The 24,833-nt window shown below is 47.2% G+C and overlaps 1 protein-coding gene and 1 long non-coding RNA gene across 4 annotated transcripts; both read left to right on the top strand.

Annotated features, from left to right (window-relative positions):
- Positions 1 to 1,121: 1,121 nt before the first annotated feature.
- On the top strand, positions 1,122 to 24,557 carry LOC118234450 (WW domain-containing adapter protein with coiled-coil-like). Of its 3 annotated transcripts, none has more exons than XM_035430987.1 (13): positions 1,123 to 1,404; positions 1,611 to 1,644; positions 2,440 to 2,632; positions 8,475 to 8,566; positions 11,731 to 11,846; positions 12,320 to 12,438; positions 16,530 to 16,811; positions 19,846 to 19,968; positions 21,241 to 21,392; positions 21,977 to 22,086; positions 22,761 to 22,995; positions 23,417 to 23,544; positions 23,979 to 24,556. In XM_035430987.1, the coding sequence occupies exons 1-13, from the start codon at positions 1,364 to 1,366 to the stop codon at positions 24,046 to 24,048; spliced, it is 1,695 nt and encodes a 564-aa protein (XP_035286878.1). In that variant the 5' UTR covers positions 1,123 to 1,363; the 3' UTR covers positions 24,049 to 24,556. The 3 variants fall into 3 exon arrangements, with proteins under 3 accessions (XP_035286879.1, XP_035286878.1, XP_035286877.1); XM_035430986.1 differs by having other exon boundaries at positions 22,758 to 22,995; positions 23,979 to 24,555; XM_035430988.1 differs by lacking the exon at positions 19,846 to 19,968 and having other exon boundaries at positions 1,122 to 1,404; positions 22,758 to 22,995; positions 23,979 to 24,557.
- LOC118234451 lies at positions 19,975 to 21,210 on the top strand. The gene is made up of 2 exons (XR_004766668.1): positions 19,975 to 20,185; positions 20,256 to 21,210. It is a non-coding gene; the product is annotated as an uncharacterized LOC118234451 (long non-coding RNA).
- Positions 24,558 to 24,833: the final 276 nt, after the last annotated feature.

Here is a 24,833-nt window from a genome sequence, read left to right as displayed (position 1 = left end):
ATTTTGGAATTAAATTTGAGCACTGTTCATTATAGCAATTTTGTCATTCATCTCATTTTAAAAAAAATTATTTTAATTTAACCAAACGTCCTGGGGACATGCCTTTTCAAAAGTAAAGATAACAATGCTCAACTGGGCATTCAGTGATGGTGGTCTGTAATGGTAGATGTTAATCAGAAACACTAAATGTGGGAGTATTGAGGAAGTATGCAAAACAGATAGGTGTACAGTAACTTCAATGAAGGTTTGTGAACACCCATTCTAGATGGATGACAACCGGTGCAGACAAATTCTAGATAAATAAATAAATAAATAAATAAATAAATAAATAGTATCAAAACAGTCCTGCAGGTGGCAGTAGATTGTTGATGCTTAAAAAGCGGTCATGTGAAAAAATAATAATAACTTAAAAATCATATGCCAACCTTTAGAAAGTAATTCTGGAACAGCTGTATGTTTACATATCTAATACATTTTTTAAATATGTGAAGTAATTTTAGAATTTTATACAGTACAATGTAATATTGGTCTTCTACATTAATTTATCTCATATGCAAAAAGAAAAACTGGTGCAAGCAAGGCATAAGTAACAAATTGTTTTCTAGAGGCTACATGTGTAAAACTAATTGCAATTAAATTGACGGCAAAGTATTTTTTCTACTCCAGATAGCTGCATTTAATTAGAACTACTGCACCACTGACTAAAATATTTTATTTTTTAAAAGTATACTTGAGCGTAACATCATTGACAACGCCAAAACGCAAAACAGGATAATGGGAACTGAACTTCAAAACTCCCAATACGAGTTAACAACACGTACATCAAAAGGCCATTGTCACATAAAAATTCTACAAGACAATATGTTTTAAAGTTTAAAATGAAACAACTTCTTCCTTAGTTATTTAACATAAAATCGCAATCCGGAACTTCTTTATACCTGCAGGGACTAGTTGTCAACAAGAATGGAAGTAATAACCGGATCTTGTTAAATAAAATGAAGATCGATTTCTCTCTGGCGATTTTAAATGTCTCTGGTCAAATTCTTCAGTTCGGCGACCGGATGAAGCTGGCCGAGTTTTGACGATTCTGCTGTCCGGAGTGTCCCGGATGTAGTTGTGTGGAGAGGCGGGGCTTGGTTGACGGGTTGCGCTTTGCTCTTGTGTAGATATCTTGCTAGCTCAGTTTAGTGTGTGCGACTCAGAGATGGACCGAGGGCGCTCTTCCGACTAGCGAAGCTTCGGCGACTCATACACCCAGAAGTATTGAAATAATAGCTCAGATCGATTCGCTGAAGACATAAAAAGAAAAGCAAATAAACAGTCTATCTTTCACCTCCACTCAACACACCCTAACACGGCATTGATGGTAATGCATGCAGGGAAACAACCGCGACTCAGTGATGGGTAAACCGCTCAGTATTTTTTATATTCCGATTTCCTCTCCCTTTCCTTCCCCGCTTTGACAAATCCGCCATTTTTGTTGCTACCAAAATAAGTAGAAACTTAGTGAAGCTGTTTCGGCTGTTGATATTTCTTGCTTAGTTTCAAATATCGACATTTCAACGACTTTCTATGACTTCAACGTTAATTGTTTCTCTTTCTATTTATAGGTGCAACGACCGAAGGGATTCTCAACCCTATCAGGTAGCTATGGTTGTAAGAGTCAGAAATAAGATTAAAAGGGGTAATCTAGCACAGGCTTTACGAACACCTACAGGCCTCAGTGCGGAAAAAAAATAAAACAAAAGTATTTATGTATGTTTATCTGTAGGCTTGATTTACGTTGTCCATTGAAGTTAAATGTAGATCTCCTTTTGCCAATAAAGCAATGGGCTTTGGACCTTCGAAGTATAACTTAGCCTAAACTGATTTTGTAATATTTTCATTTCGTCAAGGCCTGGAAGGTAGCTTGCTAGCCACATACCGATAAACTAGTTGGCAAGATTATGTAACGTCAGCTAACTGTCGTTAAACATTTGTTGAACACATTTATGTTTTTATTAAAGTTCTATATTCCTTTGGACAGCTAACTGGCTACAAATGTTTTCTGCCTAGCTAGTTGGCTAGTGGGTGGGTCTACATTCCCAAAGCTTGCTTTCTGTAGACGTATAACACATTTGGCAAACGTTACTGTTGATAAATAACCAACTTGCCCCAATAGTTCATTTGCACGCACATGTGAAATTGGTTGTGTTACGTTATCCTAAAATAAAAAAACAACACTTTTAACGTTAGTGACATTACCAGTCGAATATCTCCGACAGGTAGCAGAATCGTGTTGTTTAGCTGCAGCATTGCATCGTGACGTAGATCGCCTGCTAGCCATCTTGTTAAAGTCGTAATTTTGTCTGGTTGGGTGTCACATCGCTTAGTGCATGATATTCATGTGCGTTGCATTGCTTCGCGAATGTTTTTGGGGTGTTTTCATTTGCATTTTAGACCCTTAAGTACCCATCAAAGAGTCATCCGGGCAGCGATCACCGCCATGAGAAGATGCGCGACAGCTCCGACCCCAGCCCACCTTGCAAAATGCTTCGGCGCTCTGACAGCCCCGAAAATAAACACAGCGACAGTACAGGACACGGCAAGGCGAAGGCAGTGTACACGCATCGGCTCCGGGAGAGAGATGGAGGTATGACCGCAGCTGAACATGTCAGTTCGCAGTACCTGTAACCAACGTTAGCTAATGAGGCACTAGGTAAACGAATCGAGGTAGCTGTATCTTGGAAACCTCTAACAGGTGGTCCTCGTTCCTATTGAGTGTTTAGGTATTTATTAATTTTATTTATTTATTTATTTTATTTTTATTTTTATTTTTTACATCGACTCGTGAGCCTTTTTTAACCTCATGTCTTCCGAAGACTGCAGATGCCGTAAGCGTGCTGTGACGTATGAAGTAGATGCAGTAAGTTTTTTTTGTTTGTTTGTTTACTGGTAAGGGGTACATTCTTAAACTTCTGATTGCTAAATATCTTTTTACCTGTTCTTCGGCTGTGACTGACTGGCCCTATTTTTACATAAAATCATTTTTTTTGCACCTTCCTGGCATAAATTCTAGTCACCTTACCACTTCCAAATTTACAGGAACGATTGTGTTTTTGGATAGAAAACAGTGCCTTAAAGCAAACTTATTTTGAACCTTATTCTTTTTCAATAAAAATGCGATGAATCTTTCAGCATACTTGCAAAGTAGTCAGTTGACAGAATTGCCACAGGTTGTTTGCTGGCACTTAGCACTTTAGCTGTTTTTCTATGTGTCTGCTGGAAAGGTTGATCCATTCTTTATTAGAGTTCTCATGAGGTTTCTCAGCTCGCAGTTAAAAGGAAGGGCACGGTTGTAAGAAAATATGTGAGTTGTAAAGGATATAAAATGATCAATCGATTCGCATTCGGCTGTGGCATTTCACACTGCGCTGTCTCATCAATGAAATGCCTTAATGGGTTCAATTGCATCCTGATTTCCCAGCCCTGACAGGGACTCAACCAATCAGGGCCCATATTATCTGTTCCTGTGAGCATTCTTGACAGAAAATTTTCATGTTAACTGTTGGGTATATTTTTACACCCTTACCATTGTCCATTCACGTTTAAATCAATAAATGACTAGGAGCCTAATTGTTTATTATTTTAGGATATTTTACTCAAAGTAACGACTGTGTGCCAGAGTAAATGGCATCTGTTTCTTAGCTAAACCGTCCCCTTGTGTTTTACCTGTAAGACATTGCTACTGACTTAGGCTGGGGTAAAAAATAATCACTTGTCTATGTAAACCTGTTTCTGTGAACTGTGCAATATCCGTTTAGAACCTCAGCAGACATCAACACTCCAAGATATAAGCTGTCAGGGAAAAAAAGTGTCAAAAACTTTGTAGTATCAAAGGCCCATGTAGTGTAGGCCTAGTCTAGACTTCTTTTTCTTCAGTGCATTGAAAAGGTGCAGTGCGCACTGTTACTCCAAACCTTTCAATAGCGGACTGTGGAGTGCTTAAGTGTTGCCGTTTCATTGAGCGTTTATAGAATGTCCTGTTAGGAGTGGGGAGGGTGTCTACCGCGTGGTGAATTTGTCAGCTTAAGACTGTTGTACCGAGTAATGTGCGTCACTGCTGTAGTGACAGTGTTTCTGTCCCTCAAAGCTAGCATGTGGAAATATTTATTTTTTCCCTACCCCAAAATGATGACAGGACCATCATGCAGGTAAAATAAATGTATTTATTCAGTACTGCCCAGCAGGCTGTATCCTATGAAGTCGTGCATCGGTTCCGTGTTTCATTAAGCAAATGCTTCCGATAATTTTTCCAGTATGTCGACATGGACGGATAAATATGAACTCTTTTTTAAAATTGCTGAAATTGTGCACCTTAACTGTACGATAGCTGAAGTTCGGAGATCCTTGGTAACGATGTTGTGGGTTGTAGTAAATTCTGGTGGGTCTTGTGGAAAAGGGCGGCACTGAGTGTGGACAATGGCATTCTGCAGGACTGTCCACACGCACGATGCGCTGCGTTCACCTGGAACAGCGGGATCTGAGGAAGGAGCTTCTGGAAAGTTCTGTGCTCTCCAAAAGTGTTGATGTAGATGGATAGCAAAGCTAGGGTAGCTCATTGCCCATCTCCAGTCACTGGATCGGAGCGTCTGATAAATGCGTGTACTGTAATGTCAGGGGTCCGCATCACCCTCCTTTTCACCTCACCTCTTCTAATGACTGATGCACGACCGTACTATTAAAACTTCGAAGCCCGGGGGTATTTTAGAAAAACCATTACCCTAGTCGCTTTTACATTGCAAATATCATCATTTTGTTCTCCACCTTGCTTTGGGGGTTTCATTTTTTAACTTCAGGGCTGACATTACCGGTTTAGTTCTAATTCAGAAGGCTACATTTTGCTGTCTACCGCGGTGTGCCTGACGAGCAGCGGGGAACATCCGAAAAGCGCTCCTATGCCGGTATAGCCACTGTATACTTTCCAGAGAGGGACACAGTGCAGCCAGCCGCTATGCTAATGCGATAGCATTGTCTGAGCTCCTGTTGGAACACGCTTTTCTCTGAGCGGCGCAGCACCGCGGGCCTTCTCTCTCTCTCTCTCTCTCTCTCTCTCTCTCTCTGCTGTAACAATGGCGGTGTGCGCACAGAGGCAGCCAGGTTCCACAAGGCCCAGCCCACCTCTGCCGTTGCCATAGTTATTCAGCCCCGTCAGCTGGGCGCCGTGGTTACGGCCACCTGTCGCACACCTCTGGCGGGCCTCGCGGGAGCGGAGCCCGAGGAGCGGGTCTGTGTTTTTCCGCACGGTCCCCTCCTCCTCCTCTCAGCTGTTTTCGGTTACGTGCCAGTCCCGGGGGCACGTTGTCACGTTTATCCAGTCAGCTCAGCTTTTGACATTATACAGCATAGGCATTTGGCTGGTGCTTTCGGCCAGTGCGACTCACAGAGGGTGCTTTTAACACGGTGAGCAATCCAACCACGAGAGCTAGAGATGAGCGGCATCACAATGAAATGATGGCGTCATCGAGTCGCTCGTTATAATAAAGTTCCTGGAAGTCTGGGATTGAAGCTTTGAACTGTATTGAGAATGTTGGAGGCTAACTGCCTTGGGCTGGTTGTCACTTAAAAAAAACATTAGCTGTTCTTTTTTTTTTTTCCTTCCTTTTTGTTTCTCTTACTGTTTCAGTGCCCGGATGTTGATTTGAAGCATTATAAGTAACGCCCTCCTCCTTTGCTTTACCATGATATGAAATGGTCCTTATTGGAGCACCGGCTGGTTGCAGCTGTTTAAGAGCTCATTCTTGAACTCTGGCGTTGTGCTACTGTATTTAAGCCAGAGGACCATCGATAAATTCCGTGGTACTTGTGAGCGCACCGGATGCAGAGAAGTACAAGTTTGTGCTTCTGTGTACTGTGATGAGTCACACAGATGCCTGTGATTTGGGCATGCTCAGAAGTGTCTTGTCTCGGCCACCGCCGTCGCGCCTGAGATCCTTCGTACATCTGCAGTCCTAGCGAAGCGATATCGCAAATTTGAATTTGTGTAAAGTTAACGAACCTCTGCCGTTTAAAGGTTAATTGCGTGAATTTAATTTAATTAACAAGGAGGCGTTTTTTACGGCTGCGCGTGGTCTCGGCTTTCACGGCACCGACTGCGTCTTTATTCCTCTCCTGGAAACCTCAGCGGTTTCTTTTATTCCTCTCCTTAAAGGGGCCACGACGCGCTTTCTGTTTGACGACGTGCAGAAATCACTGCTGCATTTTTTTGCTTGTTCTGCCGCTTGTCTGCGGATCCGAATTGACGCTAGCCGAAAAGGCAGCACACATCAGTTCAGCTTTCTGGCTGTTATGTGTAGTATAATGGCTAAGGAGTTGGTCTCGTAACCTAAAGGTCACAGGTGCGATTCCCCGCTAGGACACAGCCGTTGTACCCTTGAGCAAGGTACATTACTTAACCTGCATTGCTCCAGTATACATCCAGCTGTATAATTGGATACAGCGTAAGGCGCTCTGGATAAGTGCGTCTGCTAAATGCCTGTAACGTAATGGTGAAGAAGTTATAATTCAGTCATCGTTACTACAGTCAGAGTGAGCCTCGCTGGTGAGCGCGTGCACACGTTGCGGGAGGCTGTGAAATGGTGGATGTGATGTTTGAGGAGCGTTTTTAAGGTCCACGTTGGATGTTTGTGAACATGGGGTTGCGTCGAGTCGGTAATGACTGGTAACTGCTCGCTAGGTTTTTAAAAATAAATAACCACAAGTATTTGATGATGACTGTCTCCCACAGCAGGGAACAAACTCAGAGCCTGGAATTTGACTCGTTTGTCTAGACTCGCTTGTTTTACTTTTAATAAGCGTGCTTTATGATGACGTAGTCGGCACGTGGAACTCTTCCTGCGTAGTCTGATTCAGGATGATTTTGATGGGTCAGGAGGCTACTATATTAGTGCAACTCAAGCATGTTCCTTCATTAAGTTTTCCATTAGCCTAATGTTTAAAGGCACAGCCTAACATATCTGGAAATGTCAGCATATGAAATGTATTCTTTTTTTTGAAGAATGTCTTTTCACCTGGAACTCTCTTGCCTTCAATATTACAGCTAAAACATATGACTTCATTGTTTGTTGTGAGAATATTGGTCATGGGAATTTGGATATTTGTTATGGATCAACCGTAATACATAAGGTATTTATTCAATGGTAGACAACATAGGTTTTGTATTTAGAATTTTTTTTAAAGTTTCGTTTTCATGTACTTTATATGGGCCACAAAAAATCTGTTTATATTTGTACCAACAAATTCAGTGACCTGGTGGCCAGTGTGGGTGGGTTGGGGGAGGGGGGTTGTCCTCCCCCCACCTTAGACTTCTAATTAAGAGATCACACATTGTTTTAATTCTAAATGATGTGTTGTACCTTAATTAGAAAGCATAGACTAGCAATGAGAGAGGAAATGTAACAGTATGGCTGTAGTCTGTATTTACTGTTGGTAGTTATATGTAATGTAATGTCGTTTGGAAACTTAGTGTGTGCTACAAATCCTTTATTTATTTATATATTTTATAAAACTATGTTAATTAGAATAATTGAAGGCTGGCCTCATTAGTCAAAGATGATATCTTTGTGGCTGATCTCTACCTGATGCTTGCTAGAGAACTGTTTACCAAAAGACTGAGACTGAAGATGGCCATGCCGACATTAGTTTTAATAAGTGAGTTTGTTCGTTATGAAATATAATATAATGTATCCCTTCAATGAAATAATTTTCCTTATTCAGCTGCTGTTTGAGGGTCTGTATTTCTAACCATCGAGAGACAATGTATCGTCTTCCTAGAAGTTTAACCGTGGAAGTTAAAACTCTGATAAACGATGCGATTTGCAGTGGTGGTCTTGGTCATACGTTTTAATCGACATGGAAATACATGATAAAGAATTGCAGTCCTTTACAGATAAATATTTATATTGCTGTAGTCTTGTATTTGTAATGGTGGCCTACTTTTAATTTGTAGCTAATAAAGCATAGTTTCCATTAGTGATCAATAATCATCAGGGCATGTGGTCGTCAGGGTATCATTAGAACATTCTTCAGTGTTCTACCCCAGCTTTTCCAAACGGTGCAGGTCCTTTATGGTGATCCCTTATCTCTGGCCTCAGGGGAATGCTTTCATTTTGTTCTGGCTCTATCAAACATTGAATTTTCCACCGTGCGCTATAGCCAAGCCACGCTCCATAATTTTGATGGTGCTTCAGATCAGTGGAAATGTGAGCTCTTAATGTGTAATGCTCGTCTGATTAATGCTGCCGGCCGTGTGTCAGTGATAAGGGGCTTAATAATGCATTATTGCGCATGCTACCTCCAGGTTTTTTACCCTGTTTGGCTGACCAGTCGGGCTCACTGCGGCTGTTATCTCTGATGTTTGCATATCTGCTGCGTTCGGTCATTCGACATCAGTGACATCAGCTTTTTTCATTTTCTTTTTCCTTTCTCTCTTTCAGGGACCAGTTATTCTCCACAAGAAAACTCCAACAACCACAGTGCTCTTCACAGCTCAAATTCCCATTCTAATCCGAGTAGAACTTCAGAGACGGTAAGCACTGTTTTCTCTGGGCGCTGAGCGCACGCGATGGGTCTTGTTGTGTCTGGGAGGCTGTGTTTGGGTAATATGTAACCTGTGCTGCGGTGCGATAAGGGAGCACACCAGGGCAAAGAACTGGGCTTTCCCCTTTTTTAAATGCAGAAGTACATGGTTGCAGTTGTAAGGATGTTGGGTGTTTGAGTGGATTTCTGGACATTCAGTTGAGCCAACAATTCTTAGTCTGTTGCTGTCTGGATGGTACGACTCACGCTGCTGCGCTGTGGCCTCCCTTTCACAGAGGGAGCCAGAGAGCTGATGTAGACCTTGCTGCTGTGAGGTCTCTGGGGTGCTTGTGCTTCCGGGGTCTTTGGGAACCCCGGACCCCTGAGACGGTGTTTCTGGACTCTTGTTTGGATGTGATCCAAGAATTTGCTGTAATTTAACAGTGGGAGGTCTTCATCTGTCCCAGCAGTCCTAGGGCTCTTCCACTTCCCGATAACATCCTTTCTAGGATGTCCTTTTTTTGAGAGCGTGAGCTTAGCGTAGCTTCTTTATATTCCAACAGGTTGGCGAATCACATTACAACAGGTGGCAGTGAGAATTCTTGATGTTGGCTTAGCCACACCAATAAGGCTTCACAGTACTGATTACAGATCTTATCTCTAGCGATTTGCAGAATAATTAGGCCACCGTCTTAATAAACACTGAAAGCTGATGGGGGAAAGAAAAAAATAGGTTTTGTTTATTAAAGCTGCTAAAAAAAAGACTGAGGCAAATAAACAAAAGCCAGAAACTGAATGGTAAGATATTCATAACATAAACAAATGCTGTGACAAATATTAACCAGAAGCAAAAAATATTGTTTCACTGGAAGTAATGATGTATAACCGGTTCCATTTGAATTGGTTGAACATGAATGTGTTTTGATGAACTAGTGAACCACTACCTTCAGCAAGAAGCCGCTCACAGCTAGGCTACGTTAAAATATTCAGGGCAATCTGTCTCCTACGTTCTGCTGTGATGCGTGTCCATGAAGCTACACAAAACTGAAATAGTGCTTTGGACCCAGTTTTGTACGTTTGTTTTCTCTTAATGGTCCAGTAAAATACTGCAGTCCTCTGCCGTCATATCACAGCTTCGGGGCGAATCTCCTAAATTAATTTTTTACCGACGGAGAGAATGCATTACGTTATGAAGTTTTCCCTCTACCTGAAGCGAGGAGAGCTGCTTTTGGGCAGCGTGCCTTTCGCACAGAACATAAAAGAGGTGATTTAAGCACTCTCTCTCTCTCTCTCTCTCTCTCTCGCTTCCGAGCGAACGGTGCATCTCATTGGCACCTCCACCGGTCCGGCTCGTTCTTGTCGTTTGCTGCGACAGCGCCGGGGCGATGCAAATCAGCCGGTTTCTTTTTAGCGCGGCCCTCGTTTCCGCTCGAGGTGCGCGTACGTTCACGGGCTCCCGCGTCTGATTCCGTTTGTACGCCGCGCGGCTAGCGAAGAAGCAGACCGCGACTGCTTAAGAAGGGCCCGGACTGCTGGGCTCCCGTTGGTGCGGAGTGGCTGGCTAGTGCTAGCCACGCTGTCGGTGGAAGCTCAGTGCTTGGAGAAGACAAAGTAACTGATGACATTTTAGACTTTTACTAAATGTTTCTCTTCGCAAGAGGCTCCACTTGGGGGGGGGGGGGGGGTATCAATACGCTGCCACCCACCGCAATCCACGGTACCCCTGCTGACACAAAACGCTGCGGCAGTATGGTGGCGGTGGTGTAACACTGACAGAACGTTGCGGGAACATCGTGAGAACATTTTGTGTTGCCTGGACAGTGCGTTTCCCTGCTAAGCCCCCTGTTTTACACAGGGAATCTAGATAAGAATTTAGATAAGAACAGAGTTTCGTAATGGCTGAAATTGTGTGAATGAAATTTTTATAACTAGGGGTCCTGAGGACATTTTGTGTGTGTGTGTGAGAGAGAGAGAAAGGGAAAGAGGCTGAACTATAATGTTGGACTGTGTTTGTTGCATAAACTTCATGAACCCAGCAAACGGTGGTTCTTGGGGTTAGATGGAAAACGAATAGGAAATTCAGTTTTTTTTTTTCAAACATCTCCTTGTTCTTGTTCCCATGTCCTTGTTAACTTTTCCCCACACTCTTCATTCCCCAAATTTGTTTTATTCTAATAAGCTGGAATATTCAATTCAGTTCAGTGGGAGGTCTCATCACTGCAGTGAACTCACAAATGGGAAAACACACGCGCACACACACACACACACATACACACACACTCACTGGGAAACACACACCACCAGCCTCTGCATGGCCTTTCTTTAGTAGGCATGTGCTCCACATGCAGATAGACCGCACATGGCTGAATGACCAGAGGGGGCGCTGTTGTGCTAAAAGACTGACACAGTCCTGCTCTCTGAGACCCTCGTTCTCTGGGCATCGACATATCTGTGCGACTGCTGGCCAAAATCAGCACCGGCAAGGTCACCAAAAAAACAGCTTGACACTTTCTTTTGTTTGAACTGTCCTTCGTTGACCCTGTGTTCTGCTTACACTTTAAACTTGACAGTGGCGGTTGAGGTAACGTAGCCTGTCTCTGAAAGATGCTGCCTTTAAGCGTATTCTGCGTTTTGGATGGCCCGTCTCCCGGGCAGATGTTTCCTAATTACGCAATGCGCGGTTAGCGGTTAGCGTTAAATACTCCGGTCGGAGCGTATTTGAATCGCGTCTGAAGTAACGGAATTGGAAATGCACAGCGCGCCCGTGAAGGCCCAGAGCGTGCAGCCAGTCCAATCAGAGGCATTAAGAACTGGGACCGGAATATTCTGTGACAGATGGGAGCGTCTCTGTTGCCCGGTGGGCCCCCGGGAGGGGGGAAGGGGGGCGGGGGGAGCCGAAATGTCGTGCCTGTGCTCGTGCGTTCCTCATCTGAGATTCTGATGAATTCCGCCCAATCGCGAGCCGCGGGGTTAGAGAGGCGCGCACGCGCCCCCCGAGTGTGCGTTGCAAGGCCTTGCGTCAGATCTGAACTCTGCCTAAATCCCAAGATTTCCTTTTTGTTCCTTCTCTTTCCTTTTTCTTTCGAAACTGACGGGTTGCGTAAACAGCCTTTCCCCAAACCCGGTTCGGTCTCCGTCCGCGTTCGCTGACCGACGGCGTTCTCTCTCCCGCAGCCCTACGAGCCCGCGGACGATTGGTCAGAGCACATCAGCTCCTCGGGGAAGAAGTACTACTACAACTGCCGGACGGAGGTGTCGCAGTGGGAGAAACCCAAAGAGCTGCTGGAGAGGTGATGTCACTTCCTCTGTCCCTAACTGACACGTTTTGTTTCATGTGCTACAAACTGGCTCTGCTGCTTTACACTTCCTACCATAGAGTACCTTTAAGGACATCCTGCTTCCTGTCTGGCCCGTAGCAGCCTAGAATTTCCTAATAACGCAGCACACTGTTTCTGCTCAAATAACCCCCCACAGCTGTCGGTCGGGGGTGGGATTAATCTGGAAATATTGTTGATTTTTCAGGCCCTAAATGTGTCGGGGACTTTTATCGTAAGCTCCCTACAGACAGAGCTTTCTGTGCTCATCTATGAGCAGGTGGGAACATTCCGCAAAGAAGCCAAACACTAGTTTACCCCCCCCCCCCACACACACACCAAGACATTTAAAGTCTGAAAATGCACCCTTTATTATTCTCTCGCCATAGCAATGGCCAATCCGATGAGGCCTGGTCACGTTTTGTGTGTGTGTGCCTGTTGCTTTGCAGAGAGCAGAGGCAGAAGGAGTCGACCAAGGTGGCGGTGGTCAACAGCTTCCCCAAAGACCGCGACTACCGGCGGGAGGCCATGCAGTCCACCGTCACCACCACCGGCTTCAGTGGCTCCAGTGAGTGTGTCCCTGCTCCCCCCCCCCAAATTTACTCCTGTGTGTCTGCTCATACCTGGGCTGCTTTTACTGGTAAACTCATCAATGAATGCTGAAGACGGTTCCTGTGTCCCTGTATGAAACGTTTTATCATGGTCTGTTCCCCTGGTGTAGCGCCTTTTTTATGTGTAGCTAATCGGCTAGCTGAGCCAGGGTACGGAAGCTGACTGCTAGCCACTGAAGTAACGCATCACGCTGTATACCCGTGCCGCAGAAGAATTACATTACATTACATTACAGGCATTTAGCAGACACTCTTATCCAGAGCGACTTACACAACTTTTTACATAGCATTTTACATTGTATCCATTTATACAGCTGGATATATACTGAAGCAATGCAGGTTAAGTACCTTGCTCAAGGGTACAACGGCAGTGTCCTTACCCGGGAATCGAACCTGCGACCTTTCGGTTACGAGCGCAGTTCCACGTTTTCTGAGCAGCTGAGGCATGAAAGGGTCGAACAGAGTATTTATAGAGCTAATCGGGGGAGAAAACCAGAAAAGCCAAAAAACGGATATGGAAAACGGTTGCTAGAACACCAGCCAGTACTTCTCTAAAGCCATGTCTATGGGATGGTGCGCCCCTCCTCCACACGGGCTATCGCAGGGGAGTGTGAACGTGTTTACGGAGCGCTGCCGGGCCGTCTGGCTCTCCCCTGCTCTCAGTAGGGCAGTTAAGGCAGTTTGTCGCTGTTACCTCCCCTCACCTGGCTCTGCAGGGCCAGGGCTGGGTGCCTCCGGGATTAAAAACGCCCTTTCTGAGCGTGCTCAGAAGGCTTTCTCCCAGATGAGGCGGTTGGGGGGCGGGGTGGACACCATGCCCGGCAGGCTTCTGTGTCTCCCTGCTGAGTGAGGGAGGTGAACGGATCTCCAGAGAGCTCCAGCGCTGGTGCCGTCTCTGAAACTGAGGTCTGCTGACTGGAGTGCGATATTCCTGAGGCTAACACTCACGGTTTCCCTATTTTATAAGCTGGGCTGGATAGCAGAGCCTGCTAAGTGATAGTGAATTAGCGTAATTAATTTAGGCCTCTTGTTTCTGAAGCGTATCTCTCGATTGTAGAATACATCTCCTCAGATAATCCCCTCTGAATCATTTTAAATTGGCTGCAGTTGAATTGAAGTATATATTTAGCGTTTCAGTATTTGCTTGGAGGTCTTGTACAGCATGTAAAACCAGTAAATAAAAGGGCACAGTAAATACCAGCGTGCCCTTGGATTTGCCTGAAGCAGAAAAATCTCTTCTCTCATTAACTTTTAATTGATTTCATCTTTCTGAAGTCAAAAGGACATCAGCAAACATTGCGATACGTTCGCCTAACCCGGGCAAGATGACCTGAGCTTCAGGGATCTCTCCTCTGCTCTGTTAACAGACACAGTTTATTTCTACATAAGCAGCCGATATGTGTGGAAGCACGTCTGAGGTTCGGTGAGGAGTTTTCAGTGTCGTTGAGTAACTCTGTAGGCTGCGGTGCTTAATGGTTGTAGGAACAGTGCTCACTTTGAAGAAAGCGGGCCCTGTGTTTTTTATGTCTGTGTATTTTCACTCCTTTGCGAGGTGCTTTTGACAGTGTCAGCGGTGGTGTCGGTTTGAAAGCTCACCCTGGAAGGTGAGACAGGAGAGCAGAGCTGCAGGTGGTGATGCCCAGAGAATATAAAAGCGTTCTCTGAGGTGAGGGCGCAGTCGCTGCTATTTCTGCTCTCAGCCTTGCCCAGCGCGGCCCTCGCGGTGCTAAGAGAGGGAAACGAAGGTGCCTAAGCAACAAAAGCTAGTGTACCAGTGTTGCTGGTGCCGGTGCCGGGGGGTGTCGGGCTCCAGTCCTGGAGGGAGCCTGCAGGTTTTGTGTTTTTCTTTTCAGTCGGGAGCCAGTCAAAGCCAAGGAGTGTGAACACTTCAGCCTATCAGTGACTTGAAGTGGTTGAGTGCCAAAGGCCACAAAAACCAGTAGATGCTGTTGTCCCCCAGGGCTGGATATCTCCAATTTAATCCATCCATCCATACAAGATTGTCTGAAATATGTTTCGCGTGGAGTTTGTTTGAAATTGTTAGCTCAGTTTTATTTCTAGTCAGGTAGGTTTGCTATTCGATTTAAAATGGGGTAGCTGTATGCATGTACTGTTATTTACATCCATTGGTTTGTAAAACTAGTTGTCTTGCAGCTGCATCAGTAGATTGTGACGTTCATCCTGTCAGGTTATGAAAATTATTGAGACAAACTGCAACATGACTTTTTTTTAATGTCAAGATTAGGCAGGTTGAACTAGTTACATGCAGTGTGCATATGATTATATCCCCAACATTTTGCCAAGACTGTTTTTGAGTGAGTACGTGGAGGTATGCTCCATTGCTGACTGTGACATGTCATGACTTTGAAACAGGTGGCTTTTAGCCAGCTAATGAACCAAAGCCATGCATTACACTTGGGAATATTTAACAGCTATCTTTTAGCTTTGGCACTCAATATGCTTGATCCAGGTGACAGCTGGGGGTTATGGGAAATGTAGTCTTATGTCCTGACACCAGAATGTAGCTAATTGTCATGTAGTAATTCACTAAGGACTCCCACAGCCTGGCTGGGTCATTCAGAGTGTGGATCTGCTTTCTGATGGGAGCTGATCTGTGGGTTGGCAGTAGCCCTCAGGCGCTGAAACGGTGGAGTTATAAATGCGACTTAAAGCCCCTGGAGCGCTTGGCTTTTGATCTCCGGCTGTACGGTACAGCTGAGGTCTACACCTGCGCTGTACCTGGGAAAGGAGCATTGAGGTGCATGCAGTTAAGGATTCGCACCTTGGGCCCGCTGCCCTTGCCGTTCGTGGGTTTGGCTCAGATTTCGGGGCCTCTGTGCCCGTGAAGGGTACGGGAGAGCTGACCCCACAGTGCGCGCACTCAGAAAGCGTAATGGCCCGTTCTGGGGGAGAAGACATGCAGCTCTGTTTCCACAGCCTTTCAGAGCGCGGGTCACCTAACATCACGCTGTGCTCACTCTCACAGAGTGCTGCGATGAACAGTTTATCTGTACCGTCCCTTTAAAAAGTGGGTTTGTGTTGAAGCGCGTGTGATGGGTTTACCTGTAAGGGGTTGGCTTTTAGTTTCCCTGAGCTGACCTTCAGAAAACTATTTTATATATCTATTTCTGTTTATTTCTTGGGTGGAAGATTGCTGTTGGTGTGTCAGTAGACCTCTGATTGCTGTTGGTGTGTCAGTAGACCTCTGATTGCTGTTGGTGTGCTGTTTGTGTGTCAGTAGACCTCTGATTGCTGTTTGTGTGTCAGTAGACCTCTGATTGCTGTCGGTGTGCTGTTTGTGTGTCAGTAGACCTCTGATTGCTGTCGGTGTGCTGTTTGTGTGTCAGTAGACCTCTGATTGCTGTTTGTGTGTCAGTAGACCTCTGATTGCTGTTGGTGTGCTGTTTGTGTGTCAGTAGACCTCTGGTTGCTGTTGATGTGCTGTTTGTGTGTCAGTAGACCTCTGATTGCTGTTTGTGTGTCAGTAGACCTCTGATTGCTGTCGGTGTGCTGTTTGTGTGTCAGTAGACCTCTGATTGCTGTTGGTGTGCTGTTTGTGTGTCAGTAGACCTCTGATTGCTGTTGGTGTGCTGTTTGTGTGTCAGTAGACCTCTGATTGCTGTTGGTGTGCTGTTTGTGTGTCAGTAGACCTCTGATTGCTGTTGGTGTGCTGTTTGTGTGTCAGTAGACCTCTGATTGCTGTTTGTGTGTCAGTAGACCTCTGATTGCTGTTGGTGTGCTGTTTGTGTGTCAGTAGACCTCTGATTGCTGTTGGTGTGCTGTTTGTGTGTCAGTAGACCTCTGATTGCTGTTGGTGTGTCAGTAGACCTCTGATTGCTGTTGGTGTGTCAGTAGACCTTTGATTGCTGTTTAAGTGCTGTTTGTGTACAAGTAGGGGAGGCAGTCTTCTCTGCTTGAGTCCAGTATAATGGCTCTGTGTGTTAATGGCTATTAGAGAACACGTTATTACAAACAGCAGTGCATCAACACATCGATAACACTTACAGATCAGAGTCAACAAAATGTTCTCTCCGTGTTCCTTTCCCAGAATGCACTCCGGCAGACAAGCCAACAGCCCATTCCTGCACCTCCCAGCCGTTGTCGTCTTCATCGTCGTCATCGTCATCGTCTTCGTCGTCCGCGGCGACGGGGCTGAACCCCTGCGGGACGCCGAGCTCGGCCGCCCCCACCGTGCCCGTGTCCCCCGTGCTCCAGTCGCCGGCCCCGCCCCTCCTGCAGGACCCCACCCTCCTGAGACAGCTCCTCCCGGCGCTGCAGGCCACCCTGCAGCTGAACAACGCCAGCGTGGACATGTCCAAGATCAACGAGCGTGAGTGACGCCTGCCTTTACCCTGCTGGGTCGGGACAAAAGGAAAAGGCTTCGAGTGGAGCGTCTCAGCTTCAAGGGAATCTGCTGGGTAGAAAATAGTTTCACATCAGCAGTAGGAGGAAAATGAGCTCCGTGTCACAGGGGTAGCTTTTTCATAGTTCATCTGGGGAAAAAAAAAGGAAAAAGCCTTTAGTCCAGCCAGACCCCTTGTCGGGTGTGGCAGCTGTGCAGTTGCCACGGATGCCGGACACTCATTGGACAGTAGCTTGAGGGAGCCTGCAGGTTTCACATATGCCTAAGACTTCAATACCCAGCATGCTGCAGGGCTTGTGCTAACACCCTGATTGGACTTTGAGGAATAAATTAGGCCGCAGCTCCTCTCCCTGCCTGTGGCCCTGTTTCCTGCTCCCCTGTGCAGAGCTGCTCCCTCCGCATTACTCCTGCCCTCTGTCTGCGGCCTTCCTCCGAAGCCCTGAGCCTCCGTCACTCTCGCTGTCGCGATTCCCCCCCGCCCCGCCCCCTTCATCTCCCTCTTCGTGTGTGTGTCCTCTCTCTCTCACGCTGAGCATGGTGCACAGTTCACCCTGGTGTCAGCTGGAAGGTTCTAGGTTCATTCAGTGTTTTGGGCAGCTTATCTTCTGTAGGTGCTCGTGTACACCAGGTTCCCTCAGGTCATGTCTTCAAAAAAAACCTTCAAAGTGCAGGGTGTTTTAATTTTTCATGTGTAGCAGTGTCAGTGTTGTGGAAAGGTCTTGGATTTTGCCACAGGGTGCTTGTCTTGGCCTCATTCCATGCACAACCCTCCCGTTCTCCATCACCGCCTGCAGATAAAACAAATATAAGTTTTTTTGTTTATGGCAAATCTTCGGAATACACATCAGTGTGAGGGTTTGGGGGGTTTTTTAATAAAAGTTGCATTAGCTACTTTTGGATCGTTTGTTTATAAATGGCATCCGTGAAGCCCTGTGAAGTTGCCCTGGAGGGGCATTGAATGTTGCCCTGGAAACCGTATAGGAGGCCCTGTGTGTAGAATGGCAAAGCTGCCTTTGCATGCAGGCAGTTTCTCTGAAAACCCCTGCCGCTTTGACTTTCTCTTTAAACGTATTCACGCTTCTCTTTAAACCCTTATAGAGATTTTTTGCTCAAAGGTGTCTTTGCCTGCAGTTGGCTAAAGTTGAGTGAGAACTGCAGAACTGCCACCACTGCTTATATAAGGCTGAAAGCTTGAGTCGCACTTCAGAAGCAGCCATTCTGGCTCAAGTGCGACAGATAGCCATTAAAATGCACCAGTTACTAGAGAAACTGGAAATGCACTCCCCCTGCCCTGGAGCCTTGTCTCTGCCCTGAGGGCCTTCTGCAGCATAGGGGTGAGGCAGGGATCATAAAATAGTGATGACTAGTCATTTCATGTTACTCTGAGAGGAGCTCTACCAATCACGGAATAGATTGGAAACGACACCAGAACAAAGGCGATGGTGATTGGTGGATACTTTCTGGCTTCTTCCTGGTAATTCTCTAAGGGATCCCATAGCGGCCTTATCCTCGTTTTGTTATCTCTGGGATTAAGCCGGCTCGTCTGGTGTCTGCAAGCCTTGTGCCAGTGGACTGGAGTGTGTTAGTATGATTATGGTGCTGACGTATGCGGAGATAGTTTTATTTGGAGAGATGGCTGTCTTCGGGGCCTGGGAGAATGGCTGATGGTGTAGCTCTGATGTTGGCTGCGGGCTCTCTCTAGACCAGGAAAGCTGGGGCTCCTGAGTGTAAATAAGAGGCTTTGTGGCAACGCTCTCCGAGAGTTCCTCTCAGTACGTTAGTCGCTTGATCTAGCCGCCCATAAAAACGCCAGCAGAAAGGATCGGTCGCTCGCAGCAGCGAACACTTTTGGTGTCCGTCTGAACGTTTCCTGTCAGACTGACTCAGTCCCACCTGTTTGACTGAGTACTCCCAAGTTGGACAGTGATAATTACTCAGTCGTCATTTGCAGTCATTCATTAAGTTGGCACGTTTAGCTGGCGTCTGTGTTTTAGGGTAAAATACAGCTACCCTCCAACTCGGTGGAATGTTCATCATGCGTGAGAGCATCTGTTAAGTGAATGTAGTGCAGTGGGTTCAGAGCCGTGAGGTTTGACCCTCACTGGGTTTTGTGTGAGCAGCCTGTCCAGAGCCAGTGAATCAAGTATTTAGCAGTGGCTTGGAGCCAACGGCTTTACCTGTAGATTAATGGCGTGAATGGCCTTGGTACAGACACACACACACACACACACACACAGGCTTGCTTGCTCTCTGGTCAGTGGCTGGGGCAGCCCTGGCAGAAGTGGGGCAGTGTTGAGTCTCCTGCTGATCTCAGACACAGTGGAGCAGATCTGCCAGGGCTGGAGTGCCCTGCCCATCTACCGCCCTCCCACCTGTCAATCATCCCTACACTGAGAAAAGGGGGCACAGGGTTTCAGAATGCAGATGGTATTGTTTGTGCGTGCATCAGAACAAATAACTATGGAACACTTTTAACCAGTTGGATGCTAGTGAATTACCCCAATTTTAACCCCGACGTCTTCATTAGTATTTGGGGCAAATTCGTGTTTTATATGATTTTACATTTTGATTCATAACATGTTTATATGAAACTATGTATGTTCTGCAATTTTATTAGAATCTAGATCTTGATTTCCTATTTTTATTTGCACGAGATTGTGCTTTCATGCACGTATGTAAACATCTGCGCGTGTGTGTATCTGTGCGCTTCTGTGTGTGTGTGTGCATATCTGTGTGCGTGTTCATGTATGTGCACATCTGCATGTGCGTGTTTGTGTGCATGTGCACGTGTGTGTGCATGAGTGCGTACGTGCGTACGTCTGCGCGTGTGTGTGCGTGTGCGTGTGTCTGTGCGTGTGTACGTGCGTGTGTTTATGCGTGTATCTGTGTGTGTGTGTATTGTGGCTGTAACTGTCAGACTGCCTCTGACCCTGCAGACTGGAGCCTCCCTCACGTGTCTGTTTCTCTCTCTCTCTCTGTTTTGTCTTTGCCCTCTCTGTAGTTCTCACGGCTGCGGTCACACAAGCTTCACTGCAGTCTATGCTTCATAAGATCCTCACTGCCGGCCCGTCCGCTTTCAACATCACTGCCCTGCTTTCCCAAGCTGCTCAGCTGTCTGCTCCAGGTACGGCCCAACAGAGCGTCTGCGAAACGTCCCCTTAGTCTCGTATTCAGGCTTCAGCCGAGTTCTCCAGGTACGGCTAAACACCACTCAGCGCGTCTGCAACACATCCCCTTACACTCATATTAGAGCTTCAGCTGTCTGCTCCAGGTACGGCCACTCAGCGCGTCTGCAACACATCCCCTTACACTCATATTAGAGCTTCAGCTGTCTGCTCCAGGTACGGCCACGCAGAGCGTCTGCGAAACGTCCCCTTAGTTTTATATTCAAGCTTCATCCGTGTACTCCAGGTACAGCCCCAGTCTATTCAAGTGTCTGCAACAACATGCATTCAGTTTTATATTCAAGCCTCAGCCATGTTCTCCAGCTACAGCCGAACATTTACCTTCAGCTTCACATTTTAGCTGCTTGTTGATTTGAGTCAACTAAGCAGGTGAATTTTCAGCTTTGCTCTCACGTGATTTGGTCTGGAATGAAGGTTTTAATGAGCTTGTACACACTGCTAACGTGTGAACTGTTATGTACATGGTAGCAGTGTGCAGTATAATTCAGGTCATGGGTTGGACTGATTCCTGGCTCCCAGTAACATGGGCTCCAGGGCTTTACTGAACTCACTGGGAGACTCGTCTCCTCGCACTTCCTGTGATAGGATGGCAGAAAGGAGAGTTTAAGTGATCAGTCGCTGCTTTGGATCAGTGGTTTGTTGCAGTCCTCCAAGTTCGTGGTTTTGAATGCGTGTATTATGAGCTGATATTTCTAACTGATCCGTGAACTCGATACCGCAGCTGTTACGAGTCTCGTTCTCGTCAAACCGATTACACCTGCTTACCCTGTTCTGTTAGTTAAGCACGTCTTTAGTCTAGGCCAGGGCTGCCCAACCCTGTACCTTCCTGTAGGTTTTCACTCCAACCATAATTTGCCACGCCTGATTTTACCAATTGGCAGGTCAGCAAGGTCGCTAGCAGTTCAATAAGGTGTGCTTTTTGTTAGGGTTGGAGTGAAAACCTACAGGACGGTAGATCTCCAGGAACAGGGCTGGGCAGCCGTGGTCTTGGCTGATGGGAGTTTGGGCCATGGAGGAGTAGTTTTGAAGTGTGTCCCTTGCTGGGCCTGGAAAGCTGTGTGGTTAGGGTTAGGGTGTGCTGTCCGTGGCAGTGCTGGTGATCATGTGACCGCCTTGTAGTGTTGGGAGTCTTTCTCATTGCCATTTTCTGTTTCCTCCAAATGAAAAAAAAAAAAAAAAAATGACATGAAATGAACCTGAAAACCCCACAGCCCAGCAGTCCAGTCAGTCCCCGATGTCATTAACGTCAGATGCCTCGTCGCCCAGATCCTACGTGTCCCCCAGAATAAGCACGCCGCAGACCAACGCCGCCGCGTCCCAGAAGTCCCTGGTCAACACGCCGCCTGTGTCCTCGCAGCCCAAGGTAAGCGCTCCACTTCCTGTACGCCAGTGTTTCTCTTAACTGTGCGTTGGGAACCACAATGGCTTGCGTGAGGTGTGTCCCGGGTCCGTAGTGCGCTAGGCTAGGCTAGTATGTGCATTTGCTGGGTGACTGAAATGTACGTAATTTAAAAATTTGAAACTGATATTAACAAGTATTCTTAATTTGGATCTCGATAATGAAAAGGTAAAGAAGCAGTGTGTGTGCGTGTGTGCGTGTGTGTGTGAGATACATCGGTTTACTGCTGGGGTCTTAAAGCTCTGGAGGCTTCATGTGTCAGGGCTTGAGCAGTAAATACAAGTCTCTGATTGGCTGAAGTCTCCACACGCCTTGTTTTCTGGGCCTTAATTGGCTGCTGATTTAGAGTGAAGCACAGAAACCTGCAGATACAGTGCCCTCCAGGCCTGGAGTGGGGGAGACCTGCTTTACTGTGTTCCATAGATTTACTGTGCTGTCTGTGACGCTGTCAGTTTAAGCACCTCTGTGCTGAAATAGATTTGGGGGGGTTTCGCGCTGAGTGACCCTGGTTCTGGCAACCCCTCCCACCCCCCCACCCCCCCCCACAGGGTAGCACACCGGCAGGGAAAGCAGGACCACACCCACAGTCTGTATCCCAGCAACCGGTGGCTGCAGAGAGAGCGCACGAGCACGACTCTCCCCGGCTGCAGAGGCAAAGGTAAGGCGCTGCTTCCCTCTTCCTCCTCTCCACATTTCTGCTCCTCTGGTCGCAGACGGGCTGGTTTTCCCTTATCCACACGGGCCTCCGCCTGCATCTCCTGATCTGGCGCAGTGTAGTCAGAGTACACCTCTTAAGTCTTCATGAAAACAACATTGATAAAAAAGGATGCTGAAGGTTCTGCTGCGTTCTGTTTGATTTATTGTGTTGTAGAGCCATCTTCTGGCTGTATGAGGAACTGCATGTTGTGTACGCGAATACAGGTTCATTCGTGTAGAACAGGGGTTTTGCGGTCTATGGATTCAGCAGTACCTGTTTATTCTTATTTCATTTCAGCACTGAAGTGCATTAGTCTGTAATTAGCAAAAGAGTTTACAAGTCTTGCTTCAAAGGCCAAAATTGGCCATTCACTTGCAGTTGGCCGTTCACTTGCCGTTTGCAATGTGATTACAATAAATTGCACTCACATTGCGAATTGCAGAACTGAGATCCCTGATCCAGTGGTTTCTGGTAATTGAGAGATGCTCATTTTCAGAGGGATTTGCACACCTGGCATTACACATGATCCACTCACAGGCTGGGCGTTTGCTGCAGGTGCAGGAGGTGAGACATTGGGGATAACGTTCCGCGTGGTTCTAATGGGTTCTGCGGGTGACGCCTTCTCCCTCCAGCAGCAGCCAGGGGAGCCCCTCGCCCGGCCCCAACCACAGCGCCGGCAGCAGCGGGAACAGCACCTCCGCGTCGGGCTCGGCCACGCCCGGCGCCTCCTCCCGGCCGGCGTGTGCGTACACGCCCGGGGGGGCCCCCGCCCGGCCGTCCTGCACCCTCACGCCCACGCTCGCCTCCCACTTCAACGAGAACCTCATCAAGCACGTGCAGGGCTGGCCCGCCGAGCACATGGAGAAGCAGGTACCCGCTAGTGCTGTTAGCCTAGCGTCAGTAGCCTAGCATCACTTAACCTAGCATTGCTTAGCCTAGCGTCACTTAGCCTAGCTCTGTTAGCCAAGCCTCGCTTAGCCTAGCGTCATTAGCCGTTAAGTCGTTCTGTAGTAATGTCCTGCCATGTTGCTATGCTAACAGTGCGACCAAATTCGATGTCTCACTGGTTTGTACATTGATTCCACTGCAAAATGTCACGGAATACTGAAGGTGAAGAACATTTTAAGTAACATCTCAAAAAAACCTCAACAGTCACCAAAGCTTGACCCTGTATTGAACCGCAAAAATGTGAAAATAGTTTTTTGTACCATGCCTTTTTTTTAGTTATGGATTTGTTTTTTATTGAAGTGTGTGCGGGAGCCCTGACCTAACGCTCTGTCGCGCCTCACAGGCCTCCAGGTTACGCGAGGACGCCCACAACATGGGGAGCCTGTACATGTCTGAGATCTGCACCGAGCTGAAGAACCTACGGTCCTTAGTGCGCGTGTGTGAGATCCAGGCCACGCTGCGGGAGCAGAGGTGAGCAGGCCCCGACCCGCCCTCGTTTTAGGATAAATCACTGAAGTTAAGTGTGCAAAATTAAAGTGTGCAAGTTGTAAAATTTTACATTACGTTACAGGCATTTAGCAGACGCTCTTATGACGGGAGGTGACTTACACAACTTTTTACAGAGCATTTTACATTGTATCCATTCATACAGCTGGATATATACTGAAGTAATTCATGTTAAGTACCTTGCTCAAAGGTACAACGGCAGTGTCCCACCCAGGAATCGAACCTGTGACCTTTCGGTTACATTCCCAGTTCCTTACCCACTGTGCTACACTGCCGCCCTAAAAGAGCACAGAAATCAGTTTGAGTACGAAGTGGCAGCCCTCAGATTTACGGACCTCCCCTCCCCTCCCCTCCCCTCCCCTCCCCTCCCCTCCCCTCCCCTCCCCTCCCCTCCACAGGATACTGTTTCTGAGACAGCAGATTAAAGAGCTGGACCGGCTGAAGAACCAGAACTCCTTCATGGTGTGAGGGGGGGCGAGGCCGGGGGAGGCTGACTGCACACGGTCGGAACGTGCGGACCGCCGTTCCGTGCCCAGTCTTAACACTTTCGAGCCGCCGTCGGAGCAGGCTTTGGACCGTTGGGCCGGGGCGGACCAGGGCGAGGGCAGAGGGCGGAGGGCGAGGGCAGAAGGTGGTGACCGAGCCTCGCGTGAATTTCGGTGGGGAGAGAAAAAGAAAGGAAGGAAGGAAGGAAGGAGGAGGCCCTCTGAGTGTAGATTTCTTGTAGATGTATCCATGTTGTAAATACCTTTTTGTAGAGCGTCGGAGCCTGTGAGAGCCGCGCCTATCCGAGAGCTCCGACATCCAAACTAATCAGCGCCCGTACCGGTCGAGTACGTTAGCCCCTGTCCACTTTAACTCACCCAGACCTTAGCTTACGCCAGCGGACTGGTGCGCCGTGTGTGTGTGTGTGTGTGTGTGCGCACGCGCGCACACGTGCGTGTGTTTCTGTTTGTGTGTGTGTGTGTGTGTGTGTGTGTGTGCGCACGCGTGCACACGTGCGTGTGTTTCTGTTTGTGTGTGTTTGTTAGCTTGTGTGTGTGTGTGTGTGTGTGCGCGCACGTGCACACGTGCGTGTGTTTCTGTTTGTGTGTGTGTGTGTGCCTGTGCACGTGTGTGTTTGTGTGTTTGTTAGCTTGCGCGTGTGTGTGTGTGTGTGCGCACGCGCACACGCGCGTGTGTTTCTGTTTGTGTGTGTGTGCGCACGCTCGTGTGCTTGCGTTGGAGCAGCAGGGACATGGGCTAAGGTTTCA

This window comes from Anguilla anguilla, chromosome 8 (assembly GCF_013347855.1).
Source record: "Anguilla anguilla isolate fAngAng1 chromosome 8, fAngAng1.pri, whole genome shotgun sequence".
Taxonomy (NCBI): Eukaryota; Metazoa; Chordata; class Actinopteri; order Anguilliformes; family Anguillidae; genus Anguilla; species Anguilla anguilla.
This window is presented reverse-complemented; position numbering and strand designations above follow the sequence as displayed.